The 19,424-nt window shown below is 48.3% G+C and overlaps 1 protein-coding gene across 1 annotated transcript in view; it reads left to right on the top strand.

Annotated features, from left to right (window-relative positions):
* Positions 1-19,424, top strand: part of LOC129856014 (CUB and sushi domain-containing protein 3-like) — a 749,171-nt gene that overhangs the window by 663,468 nt on the left and 66,279 nt on the right. Inside the window, exons 83-85 of the mRNA XM_055924143.1 lie at positions 557-739; positions 3,419-3,595; positions 15,535-15,714. Coding sequence (XP_055780118.1) covers positions 557-739; positions 3,419-3,595; positions 15,535-15,714 — 540 coding nt within the window. The remainder of the gene's footprint in view (positions 1-556; positions 740-3,418; positions 3,596-15,534; positions 15,715-19,424) is intronic.

The following is a 19,424-nucleotide window of genomic DNA, read 5'->3' as shown; positions in this document are numbered from 1 at the left end:
AGCTGGAATGAGGTTACTGAGGTTACTGGCTCCAAGGCAAAGGTTCATTGACATCATGTCAGCTGGAATGAGGTTACTGAGGTTACTGGCTCCAAGGCAAAGGTTCAATGACATCATGTCAGCTGGAATGAGGTTACTGAGGTTACTGGCTCCAAGGCAAAGGTTCAATGTTGCATCGTTTTGTAATGCCTCTTCCAACAGCACTTTACACTGAGACTGTGCCCCAAATGGAACCCTATTCCCTATATAGTGCACTACATTAGGGCACTACGTTCTATCAGGATCCGCACTATCCGCGCTATGTAGGGAATAGGGCCCTGGTCTAAAGTAGTGCACTATATAGGGAATAGGGCTCTGGTCTAAAGTAGTGCACTATATAGGGAATAGGGCCCTGGTCTAAAGTAGTGCACTATATAGGGAATAGGGCCATGGTCTAAAGTAGTGCACTATATAGGGAATAGGCCCATGGTCTAATGTAGTGCACTATATAGGGAATAGGGTTCCATTTGGAATGCAGACTGAGCGGTCAAGTTAATTGTGTCTCTGTCCTGTGTAGGAGACTCTGTAGGCAGCTGTGGGGACCCCGGTACACCCGTCCACGCCAGCAGAGAGGCCAGTAACTTCCACCTGCGTAGTAAAGTCCGCTTCACCTGCGCTGTGGGCCACACGCTGTACGGCTCAGCTGAGAGGATCTGCTTCCCCAACGGAACCTGGTCTGGGAGACAGCCCTTCTGCAAACGTGAGGCTTGATGGTGGACCGCGGACAGGGATGTGAATACTACATGTTGTAGAGAGCATGGAGGTTGAATGCATGTAACAGTTTACAGTAGGCACAGGAGTACACACAGGAGTACACAGGAGCACACACACACACACAACAGGAGCACACACAGGAGCACACACAGGAGCACACACAGGAGCACACGCAGGAGTACACACAGGAGCACAAACACACACACAACAGGAGCACACACACACACAACAGGAGCACACAGGAGCACACAGGAGCACACAGGAGCACACACACACACAACAGGAGCACACAGGAGCACACACAGACACAACAGTAGCACAAAGGAGCACACAGGAAAACACAGGAGGACACAGAGGCACACAGGAGCACACAGGAGCATACAGGAGCACACAGGAGCATACAGGAGCACACAGGAGCATACAGGAGCACACACACAACAGGAGCACACAGGAGCACACAGGAGCATACAGGAGCATACAGGAGCATACAGGAGCACACACACAACAGGAGCACACAGGAGCACACAGGAGCACACACACAACAGGAGCACACAGGAGCACACAGGAGCACACAGGAGCACACAGGAGCATACAGGAGCATACAGGAGCATACAGGAGCATACAGGAGCATACAGGAGCACACAGGAGCACACACACAACAGGAGCACACAGGAGCACACAGGAGCACACAGGAGCACACACACAACAGGAGCACACAGGAGCACACAGGAGTACACAGGAGCATACAGGAGCACACAGGAGCATACAGGAGCACACACACACACACAACAGGAGCACACACACACACACAACAGGAGCACACACACACACAACAGGAGCACACAACAGGAGCACACACACACACACAACAGGAGCACACACACACACACAACAGGAGCACACACACACACACACAACAGGAGCACACACACACACACAACAGGAGCACACACACAATGAAAATGCAATTAGCTCTGTGTTCCGCACATTGTCCTTAGAAAAAGTCAGTGCTCAAAGCCAACCGACCAATATTTCTTCTCTTCCAGAATCCTTATAAAGCCCTTTTATTTTTCAGCCTCAAGGCAACTTCTACTTCTGACGTGATTAATGACATTTTAAATATTGAATCGCAGGCCACTTCTCCGCTGCAGTGCATAAATTACCTCGGGGGTTCGACCGGAAATGGCCGAGAATCTCTCGACAGCCTCCCCTTTCTCCCCGGCGGTTATAAACTCTCTCAGCCTGACAGACGGAACGACCACGGGTTCCGTGTCTCAAATGGAGCCTTGTTGTCTATTTAAATGACCTTTGAACTACGTCGTGTCAAAAGGATAGAATAGGGTGGCAGTTGAGACATAAATGCCCTTTTTTTAAATTTTTAAATACGACAGGAACTCCCCGCTCATCCACTCTAGCCTTGACGTGTCCTGTAACTGAACTGATTTATATAGACGGTTAGTTCTATCCTCTATCCCTGACAGGCTTGATCCTCTCCATGACTGAACTCTGTTTCTGCTGCAGCTGTTTGAGCTAAGAGCTTGACTGGTGTTTAACCCGGAGCAATGTGAACGTATCGTCCCCGGTGCTTTGTCATCTGCTGAAACAGTGGGGGGGGGGGGGGGTTGTTTACCACAGATTGAACATATTGTCCGTTTCCAAAACTGAACACTTTCCCCAATATAAGGGAACTTCTTTCGACCGGGGTCCATAGCACTGAAAGGGCTGAATAAGGTGCATCCCAATTTGCACCATATTCTGATAGGGTCGATAGGGCTCTGGTCAAATGTAGTGCACTACTCATATAACAGGGAACACATTCAGAGCACGTTGAACCCCTTTTCAGAGGCCTCGGCATGTCAGGAAGTGATGGAGTGGGGAAACCTCTCCTTCCTGCCGACCAGCTTCACCCTACAGCCTAGACGCCTGCCTCGGAAATCATTTGACAATTTTCCAGACAATTAAGTGATTTGAGAAGGCAAATGGTTTTGGTAATGAAATATAATGAAGTGCTGGGTGGAGAGAAACACCGGGAAACAGAACAGATTCCTCTCTTAGTGTCCTGCTACCAAACATGACATTAATAATCATCTGCATTGGATGAGTCACATTTTATGTTTTAGAAAGACATTAAATCAGTGTTTAGCAATTAGTGTTCTTGACCCCCCTTAACTCTGTCTCTCGTTCTCTCTCTCGCTCTCTCTCTCTCTCTCTCTCTCTCTCTCTCTGTCTCTGTCTCTGTCTCTGTCTCTCGTTCTCTCTCACTCTCTGTGTCTCGTTCTCTCTGTCTCTCGTTCTCTCTCTCTGTCTCTCTCTCTCTGTCTCTCTCTCTCTCTCTCTCTCTCTCTCTCTCTCTCTCTCTCTCTCTCTCTGTCTCTCTGTCTCTGTCTCTCGTTCTCTCTCGCTCTCTGTGTCTCGTTCTCTCTCTCTGTCTCTCGTTCTCTCTCTCTGTCTCTCTATCTCTGTCTCTCTCTCTCTGTCTGTCTCTCTTTCTCTCTCTCTCTCTCTCTCTCTCTGTCTCGTTCTCTCTCTCTCTGTCTCTCGTTCTCTCTCTCGTTCTCTCGTTCTCTCGTTCTCTCTCTCTCTCGCTCTCTCTCTCTCTCTCTCTGTCTCTCGTTCTCTCTCTCTCTCCCTCCCTCCCTCCCTCTATGTCTCTCCTCCTCTCCAGCGGTGCACTGTGGTAACCCGGGGACCCCTGCTCACGGCAGTATTTTCCGGGTCGACGGTACGACCTTCACCCACACTGTAGTCTACTCCTGTATGGATGGATACCTCCTCTCAGGCACGCCCAGCAGACACTGCCTGGCCAACGGCACCTGGTCCGGCACTGCTCCCAACTGCACCAGTAAGTACTACTGCTACCTAGTCCGGTACCGTCTCCTAACTGCACCAGTAAGTACTACTGCTACCTGGTCCGGTATCGTCTCCTAACTGCACCAGTAAGTACTACTGCTACCTGGTCCGGTATCGTCTCCTAACTGCACCAGTAAGTACTACTGCTACCTGGTCCGGCACCGTCTCCTAACTGCACCAGTAAGTACTACTGCTACCTGGTCCGGTATCGTCTCCTAACTGCACCAGTAAGTACTACTGCTACCTGGTCCATCACCGTCTCCTAACTGCACCAGTAAGTACTACTGCTACCTGGTCCATCACCGTCTCCTAACTGCACCAGTAAGTACTACTGCTACCTGGTCCATCACCGTCTCCTAACTGCACCAGTAAGTACTACTGCTACCTGGTCCGGCACCGTCTCCTAACTGCACCAGTAAGTACTACTGCTACCTGGTCCGGTACCGTCTCCTAACTGCACCAGTAAGTACTACTGCTACCTGGTCCATCACCGTCTCCTAACTGCACCAGTAAGTACTACTGCTACCTGGTCCGGTACCGTCTCCTAACTACACCAGTAAGTACTACTGCTACCTGGTCCATCACCGTCTCCTAACTGCACCAGTAAGTACTACTGCTACCTGGTCCAGCACCGTCTCCTAACTGCACCAGTAAGTACTACTGCTACCTGGTCCATCACCGTCTCCTAACTGCACCAGTAAGTACTACTGCTACCTGGTCCGGCACCGTCTCCTAACTGCACCAGTAAGTACTACTGCTACCTGGTCCGGTACCGTCTCCTAACTGCACCAGTAAGTACTACTGCTACCTGGTCCATCACCGTCTCCTAACTGCACCAGTAAGTACTACTGCTACCTGGTCCAGCACCGTCTCCTAACTGCACCAGTAAGTACTACTGCTACCTGGTCCATCACCGTCTCCTAACTGCACCAGTAAGTACTACTGCTACCTGGTCCGGCACCGTCTCCTAACTGCACCAGTAAGTACTACTGCTACCTGGTCCGGTACCGTCTCCTAACTGCACCAGTAAGTACTACTGCTACCTGGTCCGGTATCGTCTCCTAACTGCACCAGTAAGTACTACTGCTACCTGGTCCGGCACCGTCTCCTAACTGCACCAGTAAGTACTACTGCTACCTGGTCCGGTATCGTCTCCTAACTGCACCAGTAAGTACTACTGCTACCTGGTCCATCACCGTCTCCTAACTGCACCAGTAAGTACTACTGCTACCTGGTCCATCACCGTCTCCTAACTGCACCAGTAAGTACTACTGCTACCTGGTCCATCACCGTCTCCTAACTGCACCAGTAAGTACTACTGCTACCTGGTCCGGCACCGTCTCCTAACTGCACCAGTAAGTACTACTGCTACCTGGTCCGGTACCGTCTCCTAACTGCACCAGTAAGTACTACTGCTACCTGGTCCATCACCGTCTCCTAACTGCACCAGTAAGTACTACTGCTACCTGGTCCGGTACCGTCTCCTAACTACACCAGTAAGTACTACTGCTACCTGGTCCATCACCGTCTCCTAACTGCACCAGTAAGTACTACTGCTACCTGGTCCATCACCGTCTCCTAACTGCACCAGTAAGTACTACTGCTACCTGGTCCGGCACCGTCTCCTAACTGCACCAGTAAGTACTACTGCTACCTGGTCCGGTACCGTCTCCTAACTGCACCAGTAAGTACTACTGCTACCTGGTCCATCACCGTCTCCTAACTGCACCAGTAAGTACTACTGCTACCTGGTCCGGCACCGTCTCCTAACTGCACCAGTAAGTACTACTGCTACCTGGTCCATCACCGTCTCCTAACTGCACCAGTAAGTACTACTGCTACCTGGTCCGGTACCGTCTCCTAACTACACCAGTAAGTACTACTGCTACCTGGTCCATCACCGTCTCCTAACTGCACCAGTAAGTACTACTGCTACCTGGTCCATCACCGTCTCCTAACTGCACCAGTAAGTACTACTGCTACCTGGTCCGGCACCGTCTCCTAACTGCACCAGTAAGTACTACTGCTACCTGGTCCGGTACCGTCTCCTAACTGCACCAGTAAGTACTACTGCTACCTGGTCCATCACCGTCTCCTAACTGCACCAGTAAGTACTACTGCTACCTGGTCCGGCACCGTCTCCTAACTGCACCAGTAAGTACTACTGCTACCTGGTCCATCACCGTCTCCTAACTGCACCAGTAAGTACTACTGCTACCTGGTCCAGTACCGTCTCCTAACTGCACCAGTAAGTACTACTGCTACCTGGTCCGGTACCGTCTCCTAACTGCACCAGTAAGTACTACTGCTACCTGGTCCGGTACCGTCTCCTAACTGCACCAGTAAGTACTACTGCTACCTGGTCCATCACCGTCTCCTAACTACACCAGTAAGTACTACTGCTACCTGGTCCAGTACCGTCTCCTAACTGCACCAGTAAGTACTACTGCTACCTGGTCCGGTACCGTCTCCTAACTACACCAGTAAGTACTACTGCTACCTGGTCCGGCACCGTCTCCTAACTGCACCAGTAAGTACTACTGCTACCTGGTCCAGTACCGTCTCCCAACTGCACCAGTAAGTACTACTGCTACCTGGTCCGGTACCGTCTCCTAACTGCACCAGTAAGTACTACTGCTACCCTGTCCGGTACCGTCTCCTAACTGCACCAGTAAGTACTACTGCTACCTGGTCCATCACCGTCTCCTAACTGCACCAGTAAGTACTACTGCTACCTGGTCCATCACCGTCTCCTAACTGCACCAGTAAGTACTACTGCTACCTGGTCCGGTACCGTCTCCTAACTGCACCAGTAAGTACTACTGCTACCTGGTCCATCACCGTCTCCTAACTGCACCAGTAAGTACTACTGCTACCTGGTCCATCACCGTCTCCTAACTGCACCAGTAAGTACTACTGCTACCTGGTCCGGTACCGTCTCCTAACTACACCAGTAAGTACTACTGCTACCTGGTCCATCACCGTCTCCTAACTGCACCAGTAAGTACTACTGCTACCTGGTCCAGCACCGTCTCCTAACTGCACCAGTAAGTACTACTGCTACCTGGTCCGGTACCGTCTCCTAACTGCACCAGTAAGTACTACTGCTACCTGGTCCAGTACCGTCTCCTAACTGCACCAGTAAGTACTACTGCTACCTGGTCCATCACCGTCTCCTAACTGCACCAGTGAGTACTACTGCTACCTGGTCCATCACCGTCTCCTAACTACACCAGTAAGTACTACTGCTACCTGGTCCATCACCGTCTCCTAACTGCACCAGTAAGTACTACTGCTACCTGGTCCATCACCGTCTCCTAACTGCACCAGTAAGTACTACTGCTACCTGGTCCGGTACCGTCTCCTAACTGCACCAGTAAGTACTACTGCTACCTGGTCCATCACCGTCTCCTAACTGCACCGGTAAGTACTACTGCTACCTGGTCCAGTACCGTCTCCTAACTGCACCAGTAAGTACTACTGCTACCTGGTCCGGCACCGTCTCCTAACTGCACCAGTAAGTACTACTGCTACCTGGTCCATCACCGTCTCCTAACTGCACCAGTAAGTACTACTGCTACCTGGTCCAGCACCGTCTCCTAACTGCACCAGTAAGTACTACTGCTACCTGGTCCGGTACCGTCTCCTAACTGCACCAGTAAGTACTACTGCTACCTGGTCCGGTACCGTCTCCTAACTGCACCAGTAAGTACTACTGCTACCTGGTCCGGCACCGTCTCCTAACTGCACCAGTAAGTACTACTGCTACCTGGTCTGGTACCGTCTCCTAACTGCACCAGTAAGTACTACTGCTACCTGGTCCGGTACCGTCTCCTAACTGCACCAGTAAGTACTACTGCTACCTGGTCCGGTACCGTCTCCTAACTGCACCAGTAAGTACTACTGCTACCTGGTCCGGTACCGTCTCCTAACTGCACCAGTAAGTACTACTGCTACCTGGTCCATCACCGTCTCCTAACTGCACCAGTAAGTACTACTGCTACCTGGTCCAGTACCGTCTCCTAACTGCACCAGTAAGTACTACTGCTACCTGGTCCGGCACCGTCTCCTAACTGCACCAGTAAGTACTACTGCTACCTGGTCCGGTACCGTCTCCTAACTGCACCAGTAAGTACTACTGCTACCTGGTCCAGTACCGTCTCCTAACTGCACCAGTAAGTACTACTGCTACCTGGTCCGGTACCGTCTCCTAACTGCACCAGTAAGTACTACTGCTACCTGGTCCATCACCGTCTCCTAACTGCACCAGTAAGTACTACTGCTACCTGGTCCGGTACCGTCTCCTAACTGCACCAGTAAGTACTACTGCTACCTGGTCCGGCACCGTCTCCTAACTGCACCAGTAAGTACTACTGCTACCTGGTCCGGCACCGTCTCCTAACTGCACCAGTAAGTACTACTGCTACCTGGTCCGGTACCGTCTCCTAACTGCACCAGTAAGTACTACTGCTACCTGGTCCATCACCGTCTCCTAACTGCACCAGTAAGTACTACTGCTACCTGGTCCGGCACCGTCTCCTAACTGCACCAGTAAGTACTACTGCTACCTGGTCCATCACCGTCTCCTAACTGCACCAGTAAGTACTACTGCTACCTGGTCCGGTACCGTCTCCTAACTGCACCAGTAAGTACTACTGCTACCTGGTCCGGTACCGTCTCCTAACTGCACCAGTAAGTACTACTGCTACCTGGTCCATCACCGTCTCCTAACTGCACCAGTAAGTACTACTGCTACCTGGTCCATCACCGTCTCCTAACTGCACCAGTAAGTACTACTGCTACCTGGTCCATCACCGTCTCCTAACTACACCAGTAAGTACTACTGCTACCTGGTCCATCACCGTCTCCTAACTGCACCAGTAAGTACTACTGCTACCTGGTCCATCACCGTCTCCTAACTGCACCAGTAAGTACTACTGCTACCTGGTCCATCACCGTCTCCTAACTGCACCAGTAAGTACTACTGCTACCTGGTCCGGTACCGTCTCCTAACTGCACCAGTAAGTACTACTGCTACCTGGTCCATCACCGTCTCCTAACTGCACCAGTAAGTACTACTGCTACCTGGTCCGGTACCGTCTCCTAACTGCACCAGTAAGTACTACTGCTACCTGGTCCAGTACCATCTCCTAACTGCACCAGTAAGTACTACTGCTACCTGGTCCATCACCGTCTCCTAACTGCACCAGTAAGTACTACTGCTACCTGGTCCGGTACCGTCTCCTAACTGCACCAGTAAGTACTACTGATACCTGGTCCATCACCGTCTCCTAACTACACCAGTAAGTACTACTGCTACCTGGTCCGGCACCGTCTCCTAACTGCACCAGTAAGTACTACTGCTACCTGGTCCGGTACCGTCTCCTAACTGCACCAGTAAGTACTACTGCTACCTGGTCCATCACCGTCTCCTAACTGCACCAGTAAGTACTACTGCTACCTGGTCCATCACCGTCTCCTAACTGCACCAGTAAGTACTACTGCTACCTGGTCCGGTACCGTCTCCTAACTGATCCGAAATGACAAACAAAATGTCTGAAAAGTAAAACTGTCAATTAGTTATCCCGGGCTGAAACTAAATGACTGTCTGAGAAGTAAAACTGTCTGTTAGTTATCCCGGGCTGAAACTAAATGACTGTCTGAGAAGTAAAACTGTCTGTTAGTTATCCCGGGCTGAAACTAAATGACTGTCTGAGAAGTAAAACTGTCTGTTAGTTATCCCGGGCTGAAACTAAATGACTGTCTGAGAAGTAAAACTGTCTGTTAGTTATCCCGGGCTGAAACTAAATGACTGTCTGAGAAGTAAAACTGTCTGTTAGTTATCCCGGGCTGAAACTAAATGACTGTCTGAAAAGTAAAACTGTCTGTTAGTTATCCCGAGCTGAAACTAAATGAATACAAAGATACAGTATAATGTTACGGTATTATAAAATGCTAAATAGCAGCTAGCTGTAGATGTTGTTGCCACTATCTGTTAGACTGCCTTTTATCTCAACTCATCTTCACTAACGAGCCCCATATGTTGTAATTGAATTATGTTGTGTCAATCTATATTCAATTTGCCCTATAATAACATCTTTAACAGAATTACATTTCTCCCAGAGCATCATTACTCTTGTGTCTGACTAATTGAAGTACCGTTAAGATATAGAACAGGGGGAGGAAGAGGAGGAGGAGAAGGGAGGAGGGAGGAGATGGAGGAAGGGGAGGAGGAGGGAGAGGAGAGGGAGGTGGAGGGAGAGGAGGTGGAGGAAGAAGAGGAGGGAGGAAGAGGAGGAGGGAGGAAGAGGAGGAAGAGGAGGAAGGGGAGGAGGGAGGAGAGGAGGGGGAGGAGGGAGGAGGAGAGGGGGATGGGAGAAGGTGGAGGAAGAGGAGGGAGGAGGTGGAGGAAGAGGAGGGAGGAGGTGGAGGGAGAGGAGGGGGAGGTGGAGGGAGAGGAGGGGGATGAGGGGGAGGAGGAAGGGGAGGGGGAGGAGGGAGGAGGAAGAGGAAGGGGAGGAGGGAGGAGGTGGAGGAAGAGAAGGGGGAGGAGGAGGAGGGAGAGGAAGGGGAGGAAGAGGAGGGAGGAGGTGGAGGAAGAGGAGGAGGAGGGAGGAAAAGGAGGAGGTGGAGGAGGGAGTAAGAGGAGGAGGGAAGAGGTGGAGAAAGAGGAAGGGGAGGAGGGTTTCAATTTGGGACCAAAATGAGTCTCTGGAGAGAGAAGTGATGCTTTCCAGGGAGCCTCTCTAGTCCCTCTGAGACAGTGATCAGACAGGCAGAAACGTTCAAGTCTGTATCTGCAATGCAACTATTCTCTATGTAGAACAGTGCTGTTGACGACACTAGTCTCTATGTAGAACAGTCCTGTTGACGACCCTATTCTCTATGTAGAACAGTGCTGTTGACGACCCTATGTGGAACAGTACTGTTGACGACCCTATGTGGAACAGTGCTGTTGACGACCTTATTCCCTATGTAGAACAGTCCTGTTGACGACCCTATTCCCTATGTAGAACAGTGCTGTTGACGACCCTATTCCCTATGTAGAACAGTGTTGTTGACGACCCTATGTGGAACAGTACTGTTGACGACCCTATGTGGAACAGTCCTGTTGACGACCCTATTCCCTATGTAGAACAGTGCTGTTGACGACCCTATGTGGAACAGTGCTGTTGACGACCCTATTCTCTATGTAGAACAGTCCTGTTGACGACCCTATTCCCTATGTAGAACAGTCCTGTTGACGACCCTAGTCTCTATGTAGAACAGTCCTGTTGACGACCCTATTCCATATGTAGAACAGTCCTGTTGACGACCCTATTCTCTATGTAGAACAGTCCTGTTGACGACCCTATTCCCTATGTAGAACAGTCCTGTTGACGAGCCTATTCCCTATGTAGAACAGTCCTGTTGACGAGCCTATTCCCACTGTAGAACAGTCCTGTTGACGACCCTATGTAGAACAGTCCTGTTGACGACCCTATTCCCACTGTAGAACAGTCCTGTTGACGACCCTATTCCCTATGTAGAACAGTCCTGTTGACGACCCTATTCCCTATGTAGAACAGTGCTGTTGACGACCCTATTCCCTATGTAGAACAGTGCTGTTGACGACCCTATTCCCTATGTAGAACAGTGCTGTCGACGACCCTATTCCCTATGTAGAACAGTCCTGTTGACGACCCTATTCTCTATGTAGAACAGTCCTGTTGACGACCCTATTCCCTATGTAGAACAGTACTGTTGACGACCCTATTCCCTATGTAGCAGGAATAGCAGGGTCCCATAAGTAATGCTCTTTATCAGGAATAGCAGGGTACCATAAGTAATGCTCTATATCAGGAATAGCAGGGTACCATAAGTAATGCTCTATATCAGGAATAGCAGGGTACCATAAGTAATAGCAGGAATAGCAGGGTACCATAAGTAATGCTCTATATCAGGAATAGCAGGGTACCATAAGTAATGCTCTATATCAGGAATAGCAGGGTACCATAAGTAATAGCAGGAATAGCAGGGTCCCATAAGTAATGCTCTATATCAGGAATAGCAGGGTACCATAAGTAATGCTCTATATCAGGAATAGCAGGGTACCATAAGTAATGCTCTATATCAGGAATAGCAGGGTATCATAAGTAATGCTCTATATCAGGAATAGCAGGGTACCATAAGTAATGCTCTATATCAGGAATAGCAGGGTACCATAAGTAATGCTCTATATCAGGAATAGCAGGGTACCATAAGTAATGCTCTATATCAGGAATAGCAGGGTACCATAAGTAATGCTCTATATCAGGAATAGCAGGGTACCCTAAGTAATGCTCTATATCAGGAATAGCAGGGTACCATAAGTAATGCTCTATATCAGGAATAGCAGGGTACCATAAGTAATGCTCTATATCAGGAATAGCAGGGTTTCTTTCCTCTCTCTCTCTCTCTCGATTCAGAATTTTTTTATTGAGCGGATCGTCAGGGGGTCGGAACATCATTACAAATAATGAGTAGACTGCAAATCGACCACAGATTGTTTGTTTGTTTTTTTTTGTCTCAGAAAACGTGAGGCCGCCAAATAGAATCACCCGCCACCAGTTGTGGAACCCTGAGATACAGCATAGTGACTGAGTCTCCAATGAAAAGCTCACTTCTATCGTTGACTAGATGAACTCAGCATCCCACAGCTCTCTCTCTACATTACAATGGCTGTGTCCCAAATGGAACCCTATTCCCTATATATATATATTTATCCACCATAGCCCTATGGGCCCTGGTCAAAAGCAGTGCACTACATAGGAAATAGGGTGTCATTTTGGGAAGCAGACCTGACTGGCTGACTGGCTGAGTGAATCGGAGATGATTTAACGTTAGCCTTGCCCGAAGGTTGAACGTAAGACTGAGTCTAGGTTTCGTGTTACTGATTGTAATTACTTCTGATCTGGTTTGAGATGTTATTTGTTTAAAGTTTAATCAACAGTTGGTAGAATTTAAAACCGTGTTTTAAGGATGTACAGCCTCCGTTGTGATATAATGCTTCATTTTTATTTGCCGTTTCCTGACCGTTCATGATCTTCTATTCAGGCCTGGTTATAGAAGTGTCTTTCAGGGCCACACGACAACTTAAAGTAGTCAGAGAGCGATCTCCTCTGATTGTATATGACATCTTATGGCATGTCGACAACGGGAGTCGGAGGCGGCGTATACGGTGGGGGTACGAAATTATTGGCACTCTTGATAAAGATGAGCAATAATGACTGTTTAAAATATATATTTCAAATACTGAGCTATATTGTACAATATATTTTTGGGGTGGAAATTAAATAGTTTTATGCTAATAACATTTCTCGGAGGAAGAGATTTTATTTAACAAGAAATGTTTAAAAAAAACTCTCTAAAAGTTATGGGTCAAAATGATTGACACCCCTAAAGATTGTTATAAATAAGTTAATGTTAAGTTTAATATTTGGTCCCAACTGGTTGGCATCTAACCGCAAGGCGCTACAGAGGGTAGTGCGAACGGCCCAGTACATCACTGGAGCCGAGCTCCCTGCCATTCAGGACCAATATACCAGGCGGTGTCAGAGGAAAGCCCATTATGACATCATCTCCTCTGACGGTATGACATCATCTCCTCTGACGGTATGACATCTTACTATATGATATGACATCATCTCCTCTGACGGTATATGGCATCATCTCCTCTGACGGTATGACATCATCTCCTCTGACGGTATAGGACATCGTCTCCTCTGACGGTATGACATCATCTCCTCTGACGGTATGACATCTTACTATATGATATGACATCATCTCCTCTGACGGTATGACATCATCTCCTCTGACGGTATGACATCATCTCCTCTGACGGTATGACATCTTACTATATGATATGACATCATCTCCTCTGACGGTATATGACATCATCTCCTCTGACGGTATATGACATCATCTCCTCTGACGGTATATGACATCATCTCCTCTGACGGTATATGACATCATCTCCTCTGACGGTATAGGACATTGTCTCCTCTGACGGTATGACATCATCTCCTCTGACGGTATGACATCTTACTATATGATATGACATCATCTCCTCGGACGGTATGACATCATCTCCTCTGACGGTATGACATCATCTCCTCTGACGGTATGACATCTTACTATATGATATGACATCATCTCCTCTGACGGTATATGACATCATCTCCTCTGACGGTATATGACATCATCTCCTCTGACGGTATATGACATCATCTCCTCTGACGGAATATGACATCATCTCCTCTGACGGTATGACATCTTACTATATGATATGACATCATCTCCTCTGACGGTATATGACATCGTCTCCTCTGACGGTATATGACATCATCTCCTCTGACGGTATATGACATCATCTCCTCTGACGGTATAAGACATCATCTCCTCTGACGGTATGACATCATCTCCTCTGACGGTATATGACATCATCTCCTCTGACGGTATATGACATCTTACTATATGATATGACATCATCTCCTCTGACGGTATATGACATCATCTCCTCTGACGGTATATGACATCATCTCCTCTGACGGTATAAGACATCATCTCCTCTGACGGTATGACATCATCTCCTCTGACGGTATATGACATCATCTCCTCTGACGGTATATGACATCTTACTATATGATATGACATCATCTCCTCTGACGGTATATGACATCATCTCCTCTGACGGTATAAGACATCATCTCCTCTGACGGTATGACATCATCTCCTCTGACGGTATATGACATCATCTCCTCTGACGGTATATGACATCTTACTATATGATATGACATCATCTCCTCTGACGGTATATGACATCATCTCCTCTGACGGTATATGACATCATCTCCTCTGACGGTATATGACATCAAACTCCTCAAACTGGCAACAGTTACCAGAATTTGAGATACTGTATGACATCTTACTGTATGTGGGATATGTGATTACGTCGTATGACATGTCGACAAAGGTAGTCGGGGGTTTATCCCCAGGGTTTGAGTTCTTAGAACGCAAGACTATACTGGTACAGTATGTTACCGTAAATTCCAAATAAACTATACAGTAATGTACTGCTAAACAAAAGTTTATTTGGAATTTATGGTAACATACTGTATCTTTTTTTACAGTAACTTACCGTAAAAATAAGTTTTTTTGTTTTTTTTTACAATGTACTTTAACAAAGACTTTACTGAGCCTAGGTCACAGTACTTCAATGTCTTTTGATGCACTTTATCTAATTCATCTTCCGTTAAACATTTACTGGTCTGTGTTTTATGGATGTGCTGCTACAGCAGCTATATTATCACTCTGTGTTTTATGGATGTGCTGCTGCTATTGGTCACAGATCTGTTCACTGTGGAACCAGCTTCTCTTAATGTATTCATGACACGTCAACCATTTTCTACCTTTATTTAACTAGGCAAGTCAGTTAAATAACAAATTCTTATTTTCAATGACGGCCTAGGAACAGTGGGTTAACTGTCTTGTTCAGGGGCAGGACGACAGATTTGTACCTTGTCAGCTCGGGGATTGCAACCTTTTGGTTAATAGTCCAACACTCTAACCACTAGGCTACCCTGCCGCCCCAACAATGTTGGTCAAAAGTTAACTACAGTACATCTTGATCTGGGACCAGGCTATAACACAACCTCTGATCTGGGACCAGTCTGTAACACAACCACTGATCTGGGACCAGACTATAACACAACCACTGATCTGGGACTAGGCTATAACACAACCACTGATCTGGGACCAGGCTATAACACAACCACTGATCTGGGACCAGACTATAACACAACCACTGATCTGGGACCAGGCTATAACACAACCACTGATCTGGGACCAGTCTGTAACGATCCCACTGATGTGAATCCCTCTCCCTGTCTGTCTCTGTAATTGTCCCACCAGTGATCAGCTGTGTAGACCCAGGTGTTCCTGCTAATGGTCTGAGGTTTGGAGAGGACTTCACCGTGGGCCAGAACGTCACCTTCATGTGCCAGCCTGGCTACCTGATAGAGGCAGGCGGGGACACAACTCGCACCTGTACCCACAATGGCACCTGGAGCGCCATCACACCCATCTGCAAAGGTACGACATCTGATGATGATGATGATGGTGGTGGTGGTGATGATGATGGTGGTGGTGATGATGAGGATGATGGTGAGGATGACGGTGGTGGTGATGATGATGATGATGGTGGTGGTGATGATGGTGATGATGATGATGATGATGGTGGTATTGATGATGATGATGGTGGTGGTGGTGGTGGTGGTGGTGGTGATGATGATGATGATGGTGGTGATGATGATGGTGGTATTGATGATGATGATGGTGGTGATGATGATGGTGGTATTGATGATGATGATGGTGGTGGTGATGATGATGATGATGATGGTGGTGATGATGGTGGTATTGATGATGATGATGGTGGTGGTGGTGATGATGATGATGATGATGGTGGTGGTGGTGGTGGTGGTGGTGATGATCAACAGACCCTTTACTCAAGCAGCGTCAACAGACCCTTTACTCAAGCAGCGTCAACAGACCCTTTAGTCAAGCAGCGTCAACAGACCCTTTACTCAAGCAGCGTCAACAGACCCTTTAGTCAAGCAGCGTCAACAGACCCTTTACTCAAGCAGCGTCAACAGACCCTTTACTCAAGCAGTGTCAACAGACCCTTTACTCAAGCAGCGTCAACAGACCCTTTACTCAAGCAGCGTCAACAGACCCTTTACTCAAGCAGTGTCAACAGACCCTTTATTCAAGCAGTTTCAACAGACCCTTTACTCAAGCAGTGTCAACAGACCCTTTACTCAAGCAGTGTCAACAGACCCTTTACTCAAGCAGCGTCAACAGACCTTTTAGTCAAGCAGCGTCAACAGACCCTTTAGTCAAGCAGTGTCAACAGACCCTTTACTCAAGCAGTGTCAACAGACCCTTTACTCAAGCAGTGTCAACAGACCCTTTACTCAAGCAGCGTCAACAGACCCTTTACTCAAGCAGCGTCAACAGACCCTTTAGTCAAGCAGCGTCAACAGACCCTTTAGTCAAGCAGTGTCAACAGACCCTTTACTCAAGCAGTGTCAACAGACCCTTTACTCAAGCAGTGTCGACAGACCCTTTACTCAAGCAGTGTCAACAGACCCTTTACTCAAGCAGCGTCAACAGACCCTTTAGTCAAGCAGCGTCAACAGACCCTTTGGTCAAGCAGTGTCAACAGACCCTTTACTCAAGCAGCGTCAACAGACACTTTACTCAAGCAGCGTCAAAAGACCCTTTAGTCAAGCAGCGTCAACAGACACTTTACTCAAGCAGCGTCAACAGACCCTTTACTCAAGCAGCGTCAACAGACCCTTTACTCAAGCAGCGTCAACAGACCCTTTACTCAAGCAGTGTCAACAGACCCTTTATTCAAGCAGTTTCAACAGACCCTTTACTCAAGCAGTGTCAACAGACCCTTTACTCAAGCAGTGTCAACAGACCCTTTACTCAAGCAGCGTCAACAGACCCTTTAGTCAAGCAGCGTCAACAAACCCTTTAGTCAAGCAGTGTCAACAGACCCTTTACTCAAGCAGTGTCGACAGACCCTTTACTCAAGCAGTGTCAACAGACCCTTTACTCAAGCAGCGTCAACAGACCCTTTAGTCAAGCAGTGTCGACAGACCCTTTACTCAAGCAGTGTCAACAGACCCTTTACTCAAGCAGCGTCAACAGACCCTTTAGTCAAGCAGCGTCAACAGACCCTTTGGTCAAGCAGTGTCAACAGACCCTTTACTCAAGCAGCGTCAACAGACACTTTACTCAAGCAGCGTCAACAGACCCTTTAGTCAAGCAGCGTCAACAGACACTTTACTCAAGCAGCGTCAACAGACACTTTACTCAAGCAGTGTCAACAGACCCTTTATTCAAGCAGCGTCAACAGACTTTACTCAAGCAGCGTCAACAGACCCTTTACTCAAGTCTCCCTGTGAATATCAATGAGTGATTTTAGGAGAAAATCCAAGTTGTATCGTTACCTCAACTGTGCGTCAGGCCCTAGACGATGACACTGATGAGTGAAGATGCTCTAGTCTATATCACACATTATTAACAGCTACAGTATTGTAATGTCAGAATCATGCGCCCGGCTCTTCTTCTGTTCTGGTTGGATGAACATTCAACGTTACTCTACCGGGGAGGAAACCCTTGTTGTTCTGGTTGGATGAACATTCAACGTTACTCTACCGGGGAGGAGGAAAACCCTCGCTGCTCTGGTTGGATGAACATTCAACGTTACTCTACCGGGGAGGAAACCCTTGCTGCTCTGGTTGGATGAACATTCAACGTTACTCTACCGGGGAGGAAACCCTTGCTGCTCTGGTTGGATGAACATTCAACGTTACTCTACCGGGGAGGAGGAAACCCTCGCTGCTCTGGTTGGATGAACATTCAACGTTACTCTACCGGGGAGGAAACCCTTGCTGCTCTGGTTGGATGAACATTCAACGTTACTCTACCGGGGAGGAAACCCTTGCTGCTCTGGTTGGATGAACATTCAACGTTACTCTACCGGGGAGGAGGAAACCCTCGCTGCTCTGGTTAGATGAACATTCAACGTTACTCTACCGGGGAGGAAACCCTCGCTGCTCTGGTTGGATGAACATTCAACGTTACTCTACCGGGGAGGAGGAAAACCTTGCTGCTCTGGTTGGATGAACATTCAACGTTACTCTACCGGGGAGGAGGAAACCCTCGCTGCTCTGGTTAGATGAACATTCAACGTTACTCTACCGGGGAGGAAACCCTCGCTGCTCTGGTTGGATGAACATTCAACGTTACTCTACCGGGGAGGAGGAAAACCTTGCTGCTCTGGTTGGATGAACATTCAACGTTACTCTACCGGGGAGGAGGAAACCCTTGCTGCTCTGGTTGGATGAACATTCAACGTTACTCTACCGGGGAGGAAACCCTCGCTGCTCTGGTTGGATGAACATTCAACGTTACTCTACCGGGGAGGAGGAAAACCTTGCTGCTCTGGTTGGATGAACATTCAACGTTACTCTACCGGGGACGAGGAAACCCTCGCTGCTCTGGTTGGATGAACATTCAACGTTACTCTACCGGGGAGGAGGAAAACCTTGCTGCTCTGGTTGGATGAACATTCAACGTTACTCTACCGGGGACGAGGAAACCCTCGCTGCTCTGGTTAGATGAACATTCAACGTTACTCTACCGGGGAGGAAACCCTCGCTGCTCTGGTTGGATGAACATTCAACGTTACTCTACCGGGGAGGAAACCCTTGTTGCTCTGGTTGGATGAACATTCAACGTTACTCTACCGGGGAGGAAACCCTCGCTGCTCTGGTTGGATGAACATTCAACGTTACTCTACCGGGGAGGAAACCCTTGTTGCTCTGGTTGGATGAACATTCAACGTTACTCTACCAGGGAAGAAACCCTCGCTGCTCTGGTTGGATGAACATTCAACGTTATTCTACCGGGGAGGAAACCCTTGCTGCTCTGGTTGGTTGAACATTCAACGTTACTCTACCGGGGAGGAAACCCTCGCTGCTCTGGTTGGATGAACATTCAACGTTACTCTACTGGGGAGGAAACCCTCGCTGCTCTGGTTAGATGAACATTCAACGTTACTCTACCGGGGAGGAAACCCTCGCTGCTCTGGTTGGATGAACATTCAACGTTACTCTACCGGGGAGGAGGAAACCCTTGCTGCTCTGGTTGGATGAACATTCAACGTTACTCTACCGGGGAGGAGGAAACCCTTGCTGCTCTGGTTGGATGAACATTCAACGTTACTC

Source organism: Salvelinus fontinalis, chromosome 5 (genome assembly GCF_029448725.1).
Source record: "Salvelinus fontinalis isolate EN_2023a chromosome 5, ASM2944872v1, whole genome shotgun sequence".
Taxonomy (NCBI): Eukaryota; Metazoa; Chordata; class Actinopteri; order Salmoniformes; family Salmonidae; genus Salvelinus; species Salvelinus fontinalis.
Note: the sequence above shows the minus strand (reverse complement) of the source record. Positions and strands in the feature narration are given on the sequence as shown.